Source organism: Amphiura filiformis, chromosome 16 (assembly GCF_039555335.1).
Source record: "Amphiura filiformis chromosome 16, Afil_fr2py, whole genome shotgun sequence".
Lineage (NCBI taxonomy): Eukaryota > Metazoa > Echinodermata > Ophiuroidea > Amphilepidida > Amphiuridae > Amphiura > Amphiura filiformis.
The window spans coordinates 25,795,343-25,811,004 of NC_092643.1; the positions used below are offsets into that span (position 1 = coordinate 25,795,343).

The 15,662-nt window shown below is 35.9% G+C and overlaps 2 protein-coding genes across 2 annotated transcripts; one reads left to right on the top strand and one right to left on the bottom strand.

Annotated features, from left to right (window-relative positions):
• The first annotated feature begins 477 nt into the window (after window positions 1-477).
• LOC140135787 (proteasome assembly chaperone 4-like) lies at window positions 478-9,772 on the top strand. The gene is made up of 4 exons (XM_072157406.1): window positions 478-531; window positions 4,953-5,219; window positions 7,453-7,528; window positions 8,709-9,772. The coding sequence occupies exons 2-4, from the start codon at window positions 4,998-5,000 to the stop codon at window positions 8,825-8,827; spliced, it is 417 nt and encodes a 138-aa protein (XP_072013507.1). The 5' UTR covers window positions 478-531; window positions 4,953-4,997; the 3' UTR covers window positions 8,828-9,772.
• Window positions 9,773-13,706: 3,934 nt separating this feature from the next.
• Window positions 13,707-14,904, bottom strand: LOC140172522 (uncharacterized; the record flags this gene model as incomplete). The annotated part of the gene is made up of 1 exon (XM_072195668.1): window positions 13,707-14,904. A coding segment is annotated over one exon (678 nt), but the record flags the coding sequence as incomplete, so codon positions are not given.
• Between the last annotated feature and the right edge of the window lie 758 nt (window positions 14,905-15,662).

Consider the following 15,662-nt stretch of genomic DNA (forward strand, 5'->3'; position numbering starts at 1 on the left):
TCTTTCTTTCTTTCTTTCTTTCTTTCTTTCTTTCTTTCTTTCTTTCTTTCTTTCTTTCTTTCTTTCTTTCTTTCTTTCTTTCTTTCTTTCTTTCTTTCTTCCTTCCTTCCTTCCTTTCTTTCTTTCTTTCTTTCTTTCTTTCTTTCTTTCTTTCTTTCTTTCTTTCTTTCTTTCTTTCTTTCTTTCTTTCTTTCTTTCTTTCTTTCTTTCTTTCTTTCTTTCTTTCTTTCTTTCTTTCTTTCTTTCTTTCTTTCTTTCTTTCTTTCTTCCTTCCTTTCTTTCTTTCTTTCTTTCTTTCTTTCTTTCCTGTTTTCTTTCTCAAGTAAAAGTACGCCCTCTAGTATAGTGAATGCTGTTAGTCTCGTTGGTAGAGAACATAGTTCATTATGTTATACAATTATGACCGTTTTAGAAAAGACATGGGATGAGACAATAAGGTCAAAGGTGAACAAAATGTCAGCCTCCATAGCACGGGAACGGGAATATTGATAGAATTTACTTCAGTTCGTCACATGTAAATACCAATACAGGGTAGATATGCCGATGAATGTTGTTCTTATTCATGTATTTTTCTGTAAAAATGTGGATGTGCACAATCATAGCTCTCGGGCCTCGGCCGGATGTCGATAATCAAATTTTAAGCTTACTAACTTAAGACAGTTGTAGACTTTTTTTAAAACTGTATAATTATACTGAGTTTATACAGTTAAAGGGGCATTTCGTGATCCACAGCCTCATCCCCCCACTTTTCCCAAAAAAAGTTGAGATTTTTACACCACTGGACAGTGTCCGAAATAAGGAAAATATGGCGGTTATCCCGAGGATAACTAAAAGCATAAATTCTGCTTGTCCTCAATACATTTTGGTTGCCCCCAAAATGTGTCATACTTTAGGAGGTAAAATATAGTGGTTGTCCAGGGGATAAGTACATAGCTCAATATGGTTGTCCCCAGTGATTTTTGGACAAGAGGACAAGAGGATAAGACTCATAAGTGCTTATTTCGAACACTGCCACTGGATACCTCTGGCTACATATAATGTAAATTTATGTACCAAATATTTCTTGCAGATTAATTCGTTTAGCAAAAATATCGCCAAATTTGAATTTCGTTCTTGGTGCACCAGAACGAAATTACAACACATTGTCTATCATGTCTATGGACATGATGGAGCAGTGTAATATACATAATCATGCATAACTCGCAAACGCAAAATCGGAATCAACTGAAATTTTGGAAATAAGCTTTTTTCGTGGATATCTACTGAAAATGTCGTAAAAAGAGGATGCTAGGATCACGAAATCCTCCTTTAAAAAATAACAGTACCGGTAGTCTACAAAAATTAGGCTAGCGCCAGAGCAAGTCAAGATCATGTCATATGTCAGGGGCTGTGCAATAATTATGAGCCCTGGTGGGAGGGTAAAATTGGGGAAATTTTTGGCGAGCGAAAAGGGGCCGGGGAGCAATTTTTGGGGAGCCAAGATTATATGTCGGATGGGGGGGCAATCGATTTGTGGCACACATTCATGGGGCTTTAAAAAAAAAAAAAAAAAAACGCTCTCAAGGCTCGGGAAAACAGTACAGAAAAGCTTTAATATGCAAATTTTCCTGCTCGCTGTGCTCGCAAAATACCATTCAGTGATTTGCTCATCCAGACGATCGTAAAAATCATCAAAATTCAGATTTTGGTACCTTTGTCATTGTCATAGATGTGCTAACATAGCCTGCAAGTGGTTCAGCTAAAAGCTGTGTATTAAGACAAAATAAGACATATTTACACGAATCTGTAATTTTAATTTTGTAATATTTACACGATACTGACAGTATCTAAATTAGCTACATGTATTTGAATGGGGTTTCAACTTCGTCAGTACCAGCACTGCTGTTTTCTTTGTTTTGTGCCAAATTTGTCATTTCAAAAATACCAAATGACAAATTGAATGACTTATCCGTCACTTTTAAGGGGGTACTACACCCCTGTGGTAAATTTGTGACTATTTTTGCATTTTTCTCAAAAAATAATAACACACTGGTAACAAAGTTATGTATATTATTGGGGCAAGGTATCCAATTACAATTACTACACTGAAATTTCAGTGACTCAAGACAAGCGGTTCAGTATAATGATCTGAAACGAGGTACATTCTAGCGGTACCTTATTTCTTATCATAAATAACGAACCGCTTGTCTTGGGTAGTAATTGTAATTGGATACCTTGCCCCAATAATATACATAACTTTTGTTCTCTACCTTTTTTATACTTTTATACCACTGATTATTCGGACTAAGTTAGTTATTACATACACTCTGTAATAGTTTATGTACAGTAACAATATATACCAGTTGTATTAACTACAGTGGAAATTTCAATTGAATGAACAGAGCCTGACCTAACATGACATTTTTTTACGTACACTGCGGGAGTACCGTACGCTAGACTCATTTGCCAGCCTCATGTACGCCATTCCTATAGCTCGAGATACTCTAAAATAGATATAGGCCTAAAATACAGGTTTACGTTTTTCCATCTGACATTATCTTGCTGTATTTCAGCTAGAGCGCCATTATTATGCCACCACAGGTAGAAAACCTGGTTTTTTTCCTGAGAACAATACAAACACGTAATCTTTTCATGACTTCAATGATGTGACCTCGATGGCCATCATTTTTATTCACCATGTCCATTGAAGTGAGAGAGAATTGAATAGATATGTGTTCGTGAGTTTGTCACAACAAAAATTAACACAATAGAAATTTAGCATCTCATGAATGCGCTACCAATCTTTAGAAATAAGAAAACCCACTTTTCGACGGGATGAGCTTGTGTCTGATGTTCGGTACACAGAGACTGGCTTATGCCATTTTGTGTGGCAACGTTTTGTGCAGCTCAAACATTTCAACAAATTTCTTTGCAATTTAGTCAATAAATGAAATTGGTATTTATTTATTTATTTATTTATTATTCGGCAAAATTGACAACAATACAGAAAATAACAAATATGCAATCAATCATCATCACAAGAAACACACAACCAAGTCAATGAGCCAGGATAACCCATAAAGTTGGCTAAATATGCCAACTTATTTCCAATGGGGTCCAAAATGAAAAGGTGCCTGCATAAGGGAGATGAAAACAGAGCCACAAAAGAGGGGACAAAAGAGAAATAAGTTAAACATATTCAGCCATTTCCTGGTTCATTGAGGTTGAAGATAAATGGGTTTTGACATGGGATTTGAAGGAATTCTTGTAGGTGATAGACCTGATGTGAATAGGTAAAGAATTCCAGTCAAGGGTACCCTGATAAAAGAAGGAGTTGGAAGCAAGGCCACTGACTCTGGGGACATGGAAATTGTGAGAGCTAGATCTGGTAATGCGTGAGTGTGAGTGACAGTGGTTTTAGTGAAAAACTGATCAAAGTAAGAGGGACCCATTGCATAGAAAATATTGAACATGTGATTGAGTCGGAGTTGTTTGACTCTATCATGGATTTTCAAAAGCTTAATGGAATCCAAGTGTACCTGACCAATATGCTCTCTGGGAGACAAATTGAGAATGAAACGAGCCATTTTATTTTGGATAATCTGTAATTTGTGTTGATAGTGCTTGTTAAGGCCTGAATACCATGATGTGCAACAATAGTCTATATGGCATTGTAAAAGAGCAGAGCAGAGATTTTCCCGTAAATTCTGATTGAGATATTGAACATGTCTGTAAAGAAATTTGAGTTTGCCAGTAACTTTGTTAATTATAGAGCTAACCATAATGTCTCCAGAGAGGTATTGGTCAAGTGTCACTCCCAAGTATTTGATGGATGTTTGAGCTTTGATAGTTTGATTATTATAGGAAATCTGAAAATCACCGACCTTGCCTAATTTTGATCTGGTCCCGAATAGAATACACTCAGTTTTTCCCACATGAAGAGACAACTTGTTATTAATCAACCAGTTATTGCAAGAAGATAAATCAGAACTCAGACTATGAGAAATGACCTCAGGATCCTTATGGGATGAGATAATCACACTATCATCGGCGTACAAAAGAAGCTTATTGTGCACCGATGTTTCCATGTCGTTGCTATAGCAGAGATAAAGTAATGGTCCCAGCAAACTCCCCTGTGGAACACCACAGGAGAGCTGCCTAAGACTGGAATTAATACCATCGATGCACACAAGCTGCTGCCTGTTTGATAAATAAGAGATGAACCAAGTGGGGTCAATTCCCATAGCCTGAAGTTTCTTACACAGGATATGATGATTAACGCTATCGAACGCTTTTTGTACGTCCAGCAATAGCATCCCTACTAATTTTCCCTCAGAAATTTGAGACCTAATAAAATCAGTCAAGTAAATTGGTACTTACATATCTGGTCTACAAATCATAGTTATCTTACTCGATGTGTCTAAGTAAATTAAACTTGGAATTTCTGATACTTCAAAGATAATTTCCAAACCAGCAACCCCCCTACGTCCGACAAGAGTGGTCCGTGATTAAACAATAACACGTCACAAGATGACCCACCTCATTTACAGCTGGTTTCTGTTGTCAAGTCATGTTCACATTGCATTCTGGGGTCGAGACTAATCAATTACTTTGGGTCACTTTGAGTAAACAAAATGGCTAGCTAAACTGAGAAAATCGTGTCAGATCTATTCCCTGAGGCAGATCTCATGTGCATGAAATGTCCCCTAAGTTACTCTTCACAGACGTTGAGTAGACAGTGAGACCTTACAAAAAAGTGAGGTTAGACTTTGCACAATCTGGCAATAACTCTGCTACACAAACTTGCTTTAATCATGTTAAAAAGTATACCAACATATTCCTTTAGTCATAAGGATTCGGAAAATGTATAGTTTGACCTATCTAGGATGTACTACCAAAAGGGTCAAAGGTCAAATGTTGACCTCTACAGGGGTCAACAATGTAAAAATACTCTTATATTTTGTTATTTTCAGGACACAGATATATTTACATCACTGTTGACTCCTAACACATGCAATATGAACGGTAAGGGAGAGGACTGTCCTTTATCTGCAGCAGCTGAAACCTCACTATCTGTCACCACAACAGACACCAAGTTAGGCGTACACAATTTTACGGAAAACATTCTTGACCAGAATGTCTACTTTCATGTTCTCAAATTGGAGGGAAGTTTCTACTTATGGATTGGTCTCAAGCCGGCAAGGATGGACAATTTGGCAGTTGCTATGGCAACTAGATTAGTAAGTGTTAAAATTTAAATTTTTTTAATTAAAAGGGCATTTTGTGATCCACATCACCCCACTTTTCTAAAAAAAAAAGTGGAGATTTTTATACCTCTGGAAACCTTTGGCTATATAAGTTTCATGTAACAAAATGTCTTTAATTCGTTTAGCAAAAATGTCGCCAAATTTGAATTACGTTCTGGTACACCAGAACGAAATTACAACAGTGGCCTATGGAGCAGTGTAATTTAGGGATTCAATCATGTTTCACCGTTCTTCATCACCGATTAACAACGATGTGTCCGCGTCATCTGAGTGGTTTACTTGAGGGCAGCTTTAGCTGCCCGAGCGGCAAACTGCGCAGACGCGCCCGACGCGAAGTTGTTAATCGATGAATGGTGATGAACAACAGTGAAACATGATTGAATCCCTAAAGCTAAAGATGTTTAGTTCACATTATTCTTTTATTCGGAATGTCCGTTTGTCGTTGCCACTCAACCTTACAAAAAGATCGCGGTATTTCTCTGTTAATATCAGCAATAAAACAAAAGAATAAAGCGGTAATATTTAGCTCCTACCGTCAACATAAGAGAGTTCATGTTTACGCATATGTTCCAGGCATGACGAATTTTACGGCGCTCATGCGTAACGCTGACGCGTAACCTTGCGCTTATGATACGCTACTGAACTGTGGATTCATCACGGATTAACACCGTTTGGCTCCTGTACAAAGGAATAGGAACAGTTGTTGAAACACATAATCATGCCTCACTCGCAAACGCGAAGTTGGAATCAACTGAAATTTTGGGGGTAATCTTTTTTGTGGAAAAATGTCATAAAAAGAGGATGCTAGGATCACGAAATACTCCTTTAAGGTTAGCAACTATTTTAAACTGTTGCGATTTGGTAGTTCACAGTAACTTGCGAATGGTAGTGAGCTTTGGCAAAAATTGCATTGATCATTTCATAGCAATTCAAATATCACAGATATACATGTACTTTTGTAGGTTCTGTGGTTCTTGAGTTATGTTGTAAAGAAGGCTGAAACAACAACACTTTTGTAAAACATACATAACTCATTAACAACAATAAATCAAGCAAGTTTTCAAAGTATATGATTTGTAGAATGAACTTTTGCAAAACATCAAAGTGTTATTTTTCAATAAAATATTGATTTAGATAATGAAAATCGATTTTTTTTTGGCTGCTTTGACCAACAGTACATCGGGGTACTACACCCCTGGCCAATTTTGTGCCTATTTTTGCATTTTTCTCAAAAATTATAGCGCATTGGTGACAGGTAAGATATGTATATTATATGGGCAAAGACTACAACTACTGCACTTATAATTTTGTTATTCAAGGCAATTAGTTATTGATTTATTGATCAAATATTGGTTTTCCCTTATTTTTGACTGTAACTCCACAACTGTTGTCTGTGCTGAAATAAAATTTCCAGTGCAGTAGTTGTAGTCCTTGCCCCTATAATATACATATCTTATTTGTCACCAACGCCCTATAATTTTTGACAAAAATGCAAAAATAGGCACAAAATTGGGCAGGGGTGTAGTACCCCCTTAAGTGGGTGGAATTTTGAATGTTAAGCTTATCACAATAAAATTGATCAGAATAAGAATATATATTGTGACTAGATCAAGCAAATCAGCTGTTTGTTACTTTTAGTGCTGGCCAATCATGCCATCCGATCTCACATGACCAACTACTCCCGCCGATCCAATTCCATTTCAGTAATCTGTAACTATTGCAACATGATTTCAGCCAATTGTAGCCTCTGTACGCTCCTGTAATTGGCAATCCTGGATCCGCTCCTACACTTTGTATACTATTTGAGTCACTTGAAATTAAAGATTTATAATACTGTTGCCTCAATGTTACTTTTCCACATGTCCTTTCCCTGCCAATCAATATGATGATGACAATTGGATGTGGTATAGAAGAGGGGACCATTTCCAATTAGCACTTTAAAGTGTCAGTTTTTACTTGTTAAAATTGAATTTGTTCAAGGCATATGACTCACAGAACTTCAAACTTCAACAATAGAAACTGTAATCTGAGTGTGAAAAGAATTGAGATAAAATATGGCAGATTTACGCCTGAAATCAAAATGCAAGAATGCAAATATTGCACAACAGCTATTCTTCAAATGCCAGTCACAGGGGTAAATAAATAAACAGAATGCCATCTATTTTACAAATCTGAAATCTGAACTCATTTTTTTTTCATTTTCCAGGATCAAGTTCCATGTTCATCAGCATTATTAGGAGACAGAACCAACTTAATATCAACTAATCTAGCTCAAAAACTGGGTAAGTATATATCGACTGCTCAGTTCCAGAGGTGGGTATAGTGCACTGCCATGGCAGCTATTGCACTTATGACTTATCCACTTCTGGCACCGAGCAGTTGAAATGTGAAACTAACCATAATTATCAGGGCATAGAAAAAGGTTGGAATGTGGAATGCAGTTCCCAGAAAATCTTACCAAGTGGCAGATAATAATTGGGGTGACTTGTAAAAATTACTACAATTTTTTGTCAACAACTTTTATGTGTAATTGTCATTTTGTTTTGTTTGATGCTCATATTAGTACATCAAAAGGCTCTTTTGTAGGCAGAAAAGCTTAGTGTACTCCTAGTAATGTTCAACGAAATGTTTTAACTCACAGAAAATTTCTGACATTTGCTCAAATTGGCTTGTTATTTACCAGAAAGGCAAAGTTATTTCTATGGCTTGATAAATATATTAATTGTAGGGAGGAATGGATGCAGAAGTAAATTTGGTAGGCAGTGGGCAAATAAATTGTAGGAAAGCCTACCAGAAATGATCTATTTCAGTTGAAATTCAATCCACCCAAAAATGGAGACATTACTTATAATCTCCCACACACACAAGGAGTGTAAATTTCAAATGGTGTCTCCCATTCAGATAATCCCATTTGAAATTAACACTCCCTTTTTGGAAGATTAAGGTTGTGTCTTTCATAGAGTGTGCATGGATTTCGACTGGAATAGCCTAGTTCTTAAATTAGCAATCTGTAAGTCATTACTCACTTTTGTTGTTACCCATCCAGTTGCCCATCAACTCATCCGCACAATCACTATTTTCTGTGCAAATTATATGTCTCTGGGAATGAGATTATCTGCTACTTCAGAGATATCCTTTATATCCCTCCACATGCAGGTGTTGACTGCAGACGACAAGTTCCAATTTTTTTTTAAGTTAAAAAAATTCAGAATTATCAAATTTTATGACCATATTTTGAATCAGAATGACAAATGCATTAAAATGAGTACAAACAAGCCCTACATTGGTTCACTGGTTCTTGAGATAGCTCTTGATATTTTGAGAAAATATCTCAAAACTTGGGACATGTTGAAGCCAAGAATGGCCAGCATGAAAGCATTCAGCTCAACACTTTCATGTTGCAATTTACATATTGACAAGTAGTAAGTTATCATTAATGCGTTTTTTTCTTCCAAATTTCAGCCAAATCGACAGGCAAGCAAGTGTTCATCAGCTGCAGCCTCCCAGACAACAGAATGTTATTACCATTAGTGGAGAAAAGATTACATGAAGAACTGCAAACAAATCCAGACAAGTTTTGACACAAGCAGACTGTATGTCAGAGATGAGAATTAAACAAGTCTGCTCTGCCTTCAGAGGTATCAGTGTTCTCGTCTTTTGCCTTGCAACACTTGGCTAGTACTACAGATATGTCTTTTCAGATGGTAAATTTTGAGGTACATAATGGGCTATTATTAGATAACATCTTGCTACAGGATTTTGCTGAACATCAAGTACAGGGACAGGATCTAAAATACAACTATCTACTCAGCTGGCATAGGACACACGACATGTGACGTTCGAGGCTGGCGAAAATACAAGGCTGACAGCCCCATTCAAAATACACGGTTAGCAGTTATAAATTGAAAAACAACATACTTACAGTGTGGTACATTATCGTACCCCAACGGTTTTAGAGTAAGATAATTTTGCTTTGACACCACATTGTAAATTTAGAATTGTTTGTGAAGATATCATGATTATGTGTTAATCCAATGGCGACGTCAAAAATGACGATATCGCATCCACCACCACCTGTATCTACTAGCTCATTGACAGTGGCCCTCTCATTGTTTGAGCAAGGGCCTGTCACCTCAAATTCCAGGGTCATGCCTGCCCTATACATTCAATCACATTGAAAGATGAAGCACACATTATTCTTGCATTGTATTCAGTGCTTATTGGGAGATATTGATGGAAATATGTTGTAGAAACACCAAATTACCTTTATAGCCCAAGATTGCAGCAGTAGGAGGGCACTTGTGGTTGCCTGATCCGCGCACCTTGGTATGGGGCGGACATTTTAAAATTGAATTTAGAAGAGCAGCAACGACACTACCTGCATTACATTCCAGATGTTAAATCTACATCATATGCAAGATTTGAGGAAAATTGAACAAGGCCATTTTATTTTACGGCCATTTGTCTATAACTGGTCTTTACATGTAGCCCTGTGGAGAGAGTGCCCGTTGAGGGCGCTATAACCCCATTTTAGGAACAAAATGTGATTTAATAAAAAACTGCCCGTGCAAATTTTCTAAAATTGTCAGAGTATGTAGTATGAACATGTAGAAATATAATCAAGTAGTTGCCCTACCTGCTCTTCTCCAAAAAAATAAAAAGTCCTATACCTCAATGATAATGAAACCTAGCGCTGCCAATAGATGATGATAAATAGGGTGTTCAATTATACCTCTGGCATTTATCGACAAAAGCCTGATATTGAATGTTAATGTGTGTCTTTAAAGTGGAAGTCCCAACTTTTGTTTCAAGTTCCTTAGGATAAAATGTATCCATGTAAATTCTGTTCTGTCTGTCATCAAAGTAACAGGTGTAGGTCTGTTCTTCTGTGGCAAACTCGCCAAGTGAGGCTTCCTGTTTAAGCTTGAATATTACAAAACTCTGCTTATGTAACACTTAGCTTGAATGATCAGCATAACTCACGACTCACAAAAGGTAAATCAGCACACAACTTAAAAGTCTAAGTTTCCCGGGTGCATTGTGAAAGTTATACACTATTTCGACCCCCATGAGTCTGTTCTCTTTCTGTCTAATCTCTAAGTTTTTGGCAACTTTGGAGAACCACTTGACCTATTCTGAAGTGCTAAGATCATTAAGATATTAAGATCATTCACAGTTAATTTGAAGAAAAAATTACAGTTTGTTATCCTTAATATGTAAACCACAAACTAATGTTTACCTCTTCATCTATTACATATTACAAATGCATTGGTTTTCCATGCATTTATAATATGTGATATATAAAAGAGGTTATATTAGTTGGTGGTTTGAACATTAAGGATAACAAACTGTAATTTGTTTGTAATTTTTTTTCTCCAAATTACCCGTCAGTGATCCAGGCACTTTTCAATAGGTCCAGTGGTTCTCTAAAATCGTCAAAAAAATTTGAATTAAAAAAATAAATTTTTTTTACAGATATCCAATCCAATACCAATATTGCAAATATCAGGCCGATAAGATAACCGATCCGATAATCGGTTGAGCCCTAAACTAAATATTTTAGAATATAGTGAGGGGCAAGTTGCAAAGTGTTGTATCTTATTAGTTATCGATATGTGGCAAAATGTGTTCATTCAAAGCCTATTGAGGTTGAAGATCCGATTGTTTTGAATGCAAAACCAATACATTGTTTTATTATTGATCTTGAATGTTGTGAATGATTTTTAAATAAATATTCCAGTAGGGCTAAAAGTTAAAAAATGCTATGTCTCTTATCGCATCCATTGCAGCTGAAATGGCAAATTCATTTTTTTTTTATTTCCCCACCTTTTTTTTAGTTTTTTGCTGTAAAATCATGAAATTATTAAAAATATTTAAAAAATATTAACTTGATTCGATTATAGGTATAACAATTGATATTTGTCCTTCAATTGTGTAAATGAACCACAATTTTATGCTGTGTACTTTTGAACACTTTCAAATGGTAGAAAACTACAAAAAATGCATTCCGCATTCGTTTTTAAAACTGACAAGGGATTTGAGACAGCATTTTTTTTATATTTTAGCCTAATCTGATGACAGATTTAATCTGAAAATGAGTGAATTCAAATATATTTTTCTTCCCACCAAGGTTGTGATCATTAAAGTACAGTTTTAGATCATGCTGATTCTTTCTCTCTTCAATGACTTTGGCAATGAAAAGAAGTGGCATACTGACGGGGAGCAGGCCATATGTTGCCCTAAATTCCCCAAAATGTTTAAAGGAAAACTCCGGTAATCACAACACTATGCCTTATATCTAAGAAAAATAATTATCAAGCACGAATCATGTGGTTTTATTTAAAATAAACTCATAGTGACCATAAAAACAAATAAAAACATATGTCTCTCAACACGCAATATTGTGTTATGATTGCCGGAGACTCCCTTTCAGCTGGTCTACTGAGAGGGAAGAGGCCAAAAGTTGCCCTACCTGGCTAAAAACTCCTCAAAATGTTTGGCCTATTGACCCGAGGGGGGAGGGGCCAAAGGTTGCTCTACCTACTTGGCTCAAAATTCCCCAAAATGTTTAATCTGGCTTACTGACTTACAGGGAGGGGGTCTTAAGGTGCTCTACCTGGCTCAAAATTCCCCAAAAATGTGTAATCTGGCCTACTGACTGAGGTGAGTGGTTCTAAAGTTACCCCACTTGGCTCAAAATTTCCCAAAATATTCATTCTGACCTACTATTGACTGAGGGGAGTTGGTCTAAAGTTACCCTACCTGGCTAAAAATCCCCCCAAAATGTTTAATCTAACCTACTGACTGAGGGGGAGTGGCCAAAAGTTGCCCTACCTGACTCAAAATGTTTAATCTGGCCTTCAGACTGACGGGGAGGGGCCAAAAGTTGCCGGTTGGCATTTCTGAAAAGTGACATGGGCTGAAAGATTTGGGATGAAAATACAGTTTTTGTGAATTTTTTAAAAACGTTTTTTTATTTTTACCCAAAGTGTCAATTATTAATACAGATATAACTTTGAAAGTAAATAAAGTGTCACATGTTTATTCAATATTCGTTAACAAAAAATTGCAACTTTATATTTTGACAAAATATTTGAGGGGAAATACATTATTTAGGTGATTTTCTTTAATTTTGACCAAAAAAATGAAGACAGTCGGCATGGCCGAACTCAAATAAGAACACTTATGACAACCAGAGAACAATGTATACTACGATTTATTTCAAAAACAATCTCTCATTTCAGTCTCATTTTCGTTATAAATTATATACTTTAAATTACTCTACTATTCCTGTTACATTCAAAGGTCAACGCCTTTAAATTAATATGGCATAATATTGATAATATTATAATATTATATGTCAATTTTACTATTAACCCAAGTGTCTGATTTTGCAATAATTATGAGTCGAGGGGAATTTCCAAATGGCATGCCAAACAATGCTTGTCCACCTCTGCCTGTCCAAAATTGCTTGCCTCTCGGCCTCCCTCCTTTCACATGCCAATATAGTTGGGATCCCTAATAATATGCAAACCTTATTTACCCGCCCCACAGGGCTCATATAATTATTGCACAGCCCTAACAAAAACGAGCTTTGCTTTTAACCATCATAATAATTGCAATTAAACGTTTAAATAAACTGCATGGCATAAAACAATTACGTGGCAATTATTCAACCTATTTTTACTTTGAACACGGAATAAAATATAATATCAAACTAGATTGTTTAGATTTTCATGAAACACCGTGTAATTTTAATCAACTCAAAGTACGGTCTTTTCTAACATAACTTATACACAGATTTACATAAAACATGTTAAAGATAAGCTTTAGGAGCATTTTACACACTATTATAATAATACTACAACAAAAAACGGAAGTATATGAGACAAATTGGTGAAATGCTATTTTTGTGTGTGCACAAATTAATTAAGAACATTGAATAATTTCGAAAAACTTTTAATTTAAGTACTTGTATGCTTCCTGTAAGTTTGTAGATACACAGTATAGTAAACATGGTAAATCTGATACTGAAAACCACAAGTAAGGTAAGCACGACACACAAATTTGAAAAAGCTTTGTGCTTTTTATACCAATATATTAATTGCTATACATTTGGTATTGATCAAATGCATCTCACTCTAATCAAACCATCAATTTCAGTTTGTTCATGTGAAAAATCTTGAATAAATCATATAAGTTTACGCTCTTTGCATCATATCTCAAAACAAACATGGAATTGGCCCTTACTTCCATTTCCCCCGTTTTGTCGTTGTTAGTTGACATGGTGATATTGCCTTTTAAATATCCATTGACTTGGTTACGATCATCGTGCGTCAAAACTTAGCACTTGTATATTATATTTATTGCAGTGGTTCTTGATAATATAAATATGTTGCTTTTATGACACCGTTTTTAACATTGTTTTAAAATAACATTATAGGGCCTACTTCTAAATTTTTGCTATATTGTGTATAAATAAAAATATTTTATAAAACCACTTAATCTAATCAGGGGCACATGACAACATCAATTTAAAATATTAATATGATAGAAATCATAGCAAAAACCTATTAAAATATTAATATGATACAAATTAGCGCAAAAAAAACCCCAAAATCAATTAAAATATTAATATGATACAAAACATAGCAAAAACCAATTGAAATATTAATATGATACAAAATACGGCAAACACCAATTAAAATATTAATATGATACAAAACACAACAAAAAACAATTGAAATATTAAGATGATACAAAACATATTATATTATGTCATATTATTGGCAAAACACAATAAAAAAATATCATCCTAATTCAGCAGCATTGTTCGGAGTCGCAAATATAAAGTTCATTTTTGAAGCCAGCGGTTTCCGTGTCCATTCATTTAGTGTTTTCAATAAGTATATAAATAGCATTGAATTATTTACAAAAATATCAGCTCGTGAAAATGCAGTCTTTAATAGTTTCATGATGTTCACTCTTCTTGTCCATCGGTGGCTTGCTCGTCTTCCTGTTTTTCTTCAGCGGTATGCTCCTCTTCGGCATCCGACTCTTTCGTTGTCTCACCAATCAATGAAGAAGATTCTGTCTTCTCCTGACGCTCTGCTGTTGGCACTTCTTCAGTTTTCTCGTCACCAGTTGCGGAATCGAAATCTTCAGCTCGATCTTCAACAAGCTCAGGATTCACATCTTGACCTTTCTTGTCGTCCTGCTCGGCTTCTTCAGAAGGTTTTGGTCTTCGCTTAGCTTCAATGGTCAGCACACCTGCAGTTGACAAAGTCGACTTCAATGAATCAGCATCTACATTTTCAGGCAACTGATAAGAGCGGTGAATTTCGCGATGGAAGATCATTCCATAACGCTGCACCTCCTCTTTTGCGTGGACTTTCAGTTCATTGTCAACTCGCGTTACTTCGATGTCTTCTGGTTTGAATGATTTCAAATTCAGAGAGACTTGGAAATGATCAGAGTCCGATAGATTTGCGACTTTTTTGATTGGAACAGTCACTGCTTCTGATGACTTTCCTTCTTCTGAATCTCCACTAGTTGATGGTGCGCTACTCTGCTCACTGTCTACCGACTCACTGCTTGATGGTATTGTCGATTCTTCTTGGTTTGGTTGGCTGGGCTTGTCTGCGGCTTGATTAGTGCTTTTTTACAACTGCAATTTGCACATTTCTTGTCGCAGTCCTGTTCAGACTTATTCTTGGCTTCCATCGCTTCAACAAAAGCAGCGAGGGTAGAGTATGCCATCAAACTATTTTCACGTCGTCTGCTACAGCATGGTACGTCTCTTGGTGTAGGTCGAGGCAAACCATAGTGAAAACTGCACGGACTAGCAAATAATTCTTCTAGTGGATCTCGGCAGTAAACTGTTGGCACAACAACTCTCAGCATCTTGCTTGGTAAATATGTCAGATGGATAATGATGAAATTATTTGAAGTTGTATTATTTGTAGACTGGAAACCAAAGTATATGGTAAATTTCTCGCGATATAAACCCGCCAAACCACTCAAATATTCAAAAATGCATGAGAATTGCTTGATAAATTCACATAAGAGACAAAGTTGACAAAATACCTAATATTATCTACAGAGGGCGCAAATCCGTCCGTGTCAGTGGTATCCAGGCGGTGCTAGAATTCTCTAGAAAGTTCGAGAAACACATTTCATCATTGGATTGCCCAATCCAGAAGTAACATATTTGGGGGAAATGCAATATTTCGGCGATTTTTAATATTAATAGCAAAAGCATTAAACTAATACATGGTAAATCATGGAATTTTTTTTTAAAATTTAGGCCTAATATTATTTGAATAAAAGTATACCAATGTAGGCCCTATGTGTAGGCCTACATCAAACAAGTGAATGGTAACTTCCTAAAAACAAAGGTTTTTGACCTATGATCTT

Bases quoted from the DNA above. Each gene is read 5' to 3' on its own strand.
- LOC140135787 (XM_072157406.1), top strand. From the start codon at position 4,998: ATGAACGGTAAGGGAGAGGACTGTCCTTTATCTGCAGCAGCTGAAACC. The intron at 5,220-7,452 runs GTAAGTGTTAAA...TTCATTTTCCAG, and splicing joins TTGCTATGGCAACTAGATTA to GATCAAGTTCCATGTTCATC. The intron at 7,529-8,708 runs GTAAGTATATAT...TCCAAATTTCAG, and splicing joins TAATCTAGCTCAAAAACTGG to CCAAATCGACAGGCAAGCAA.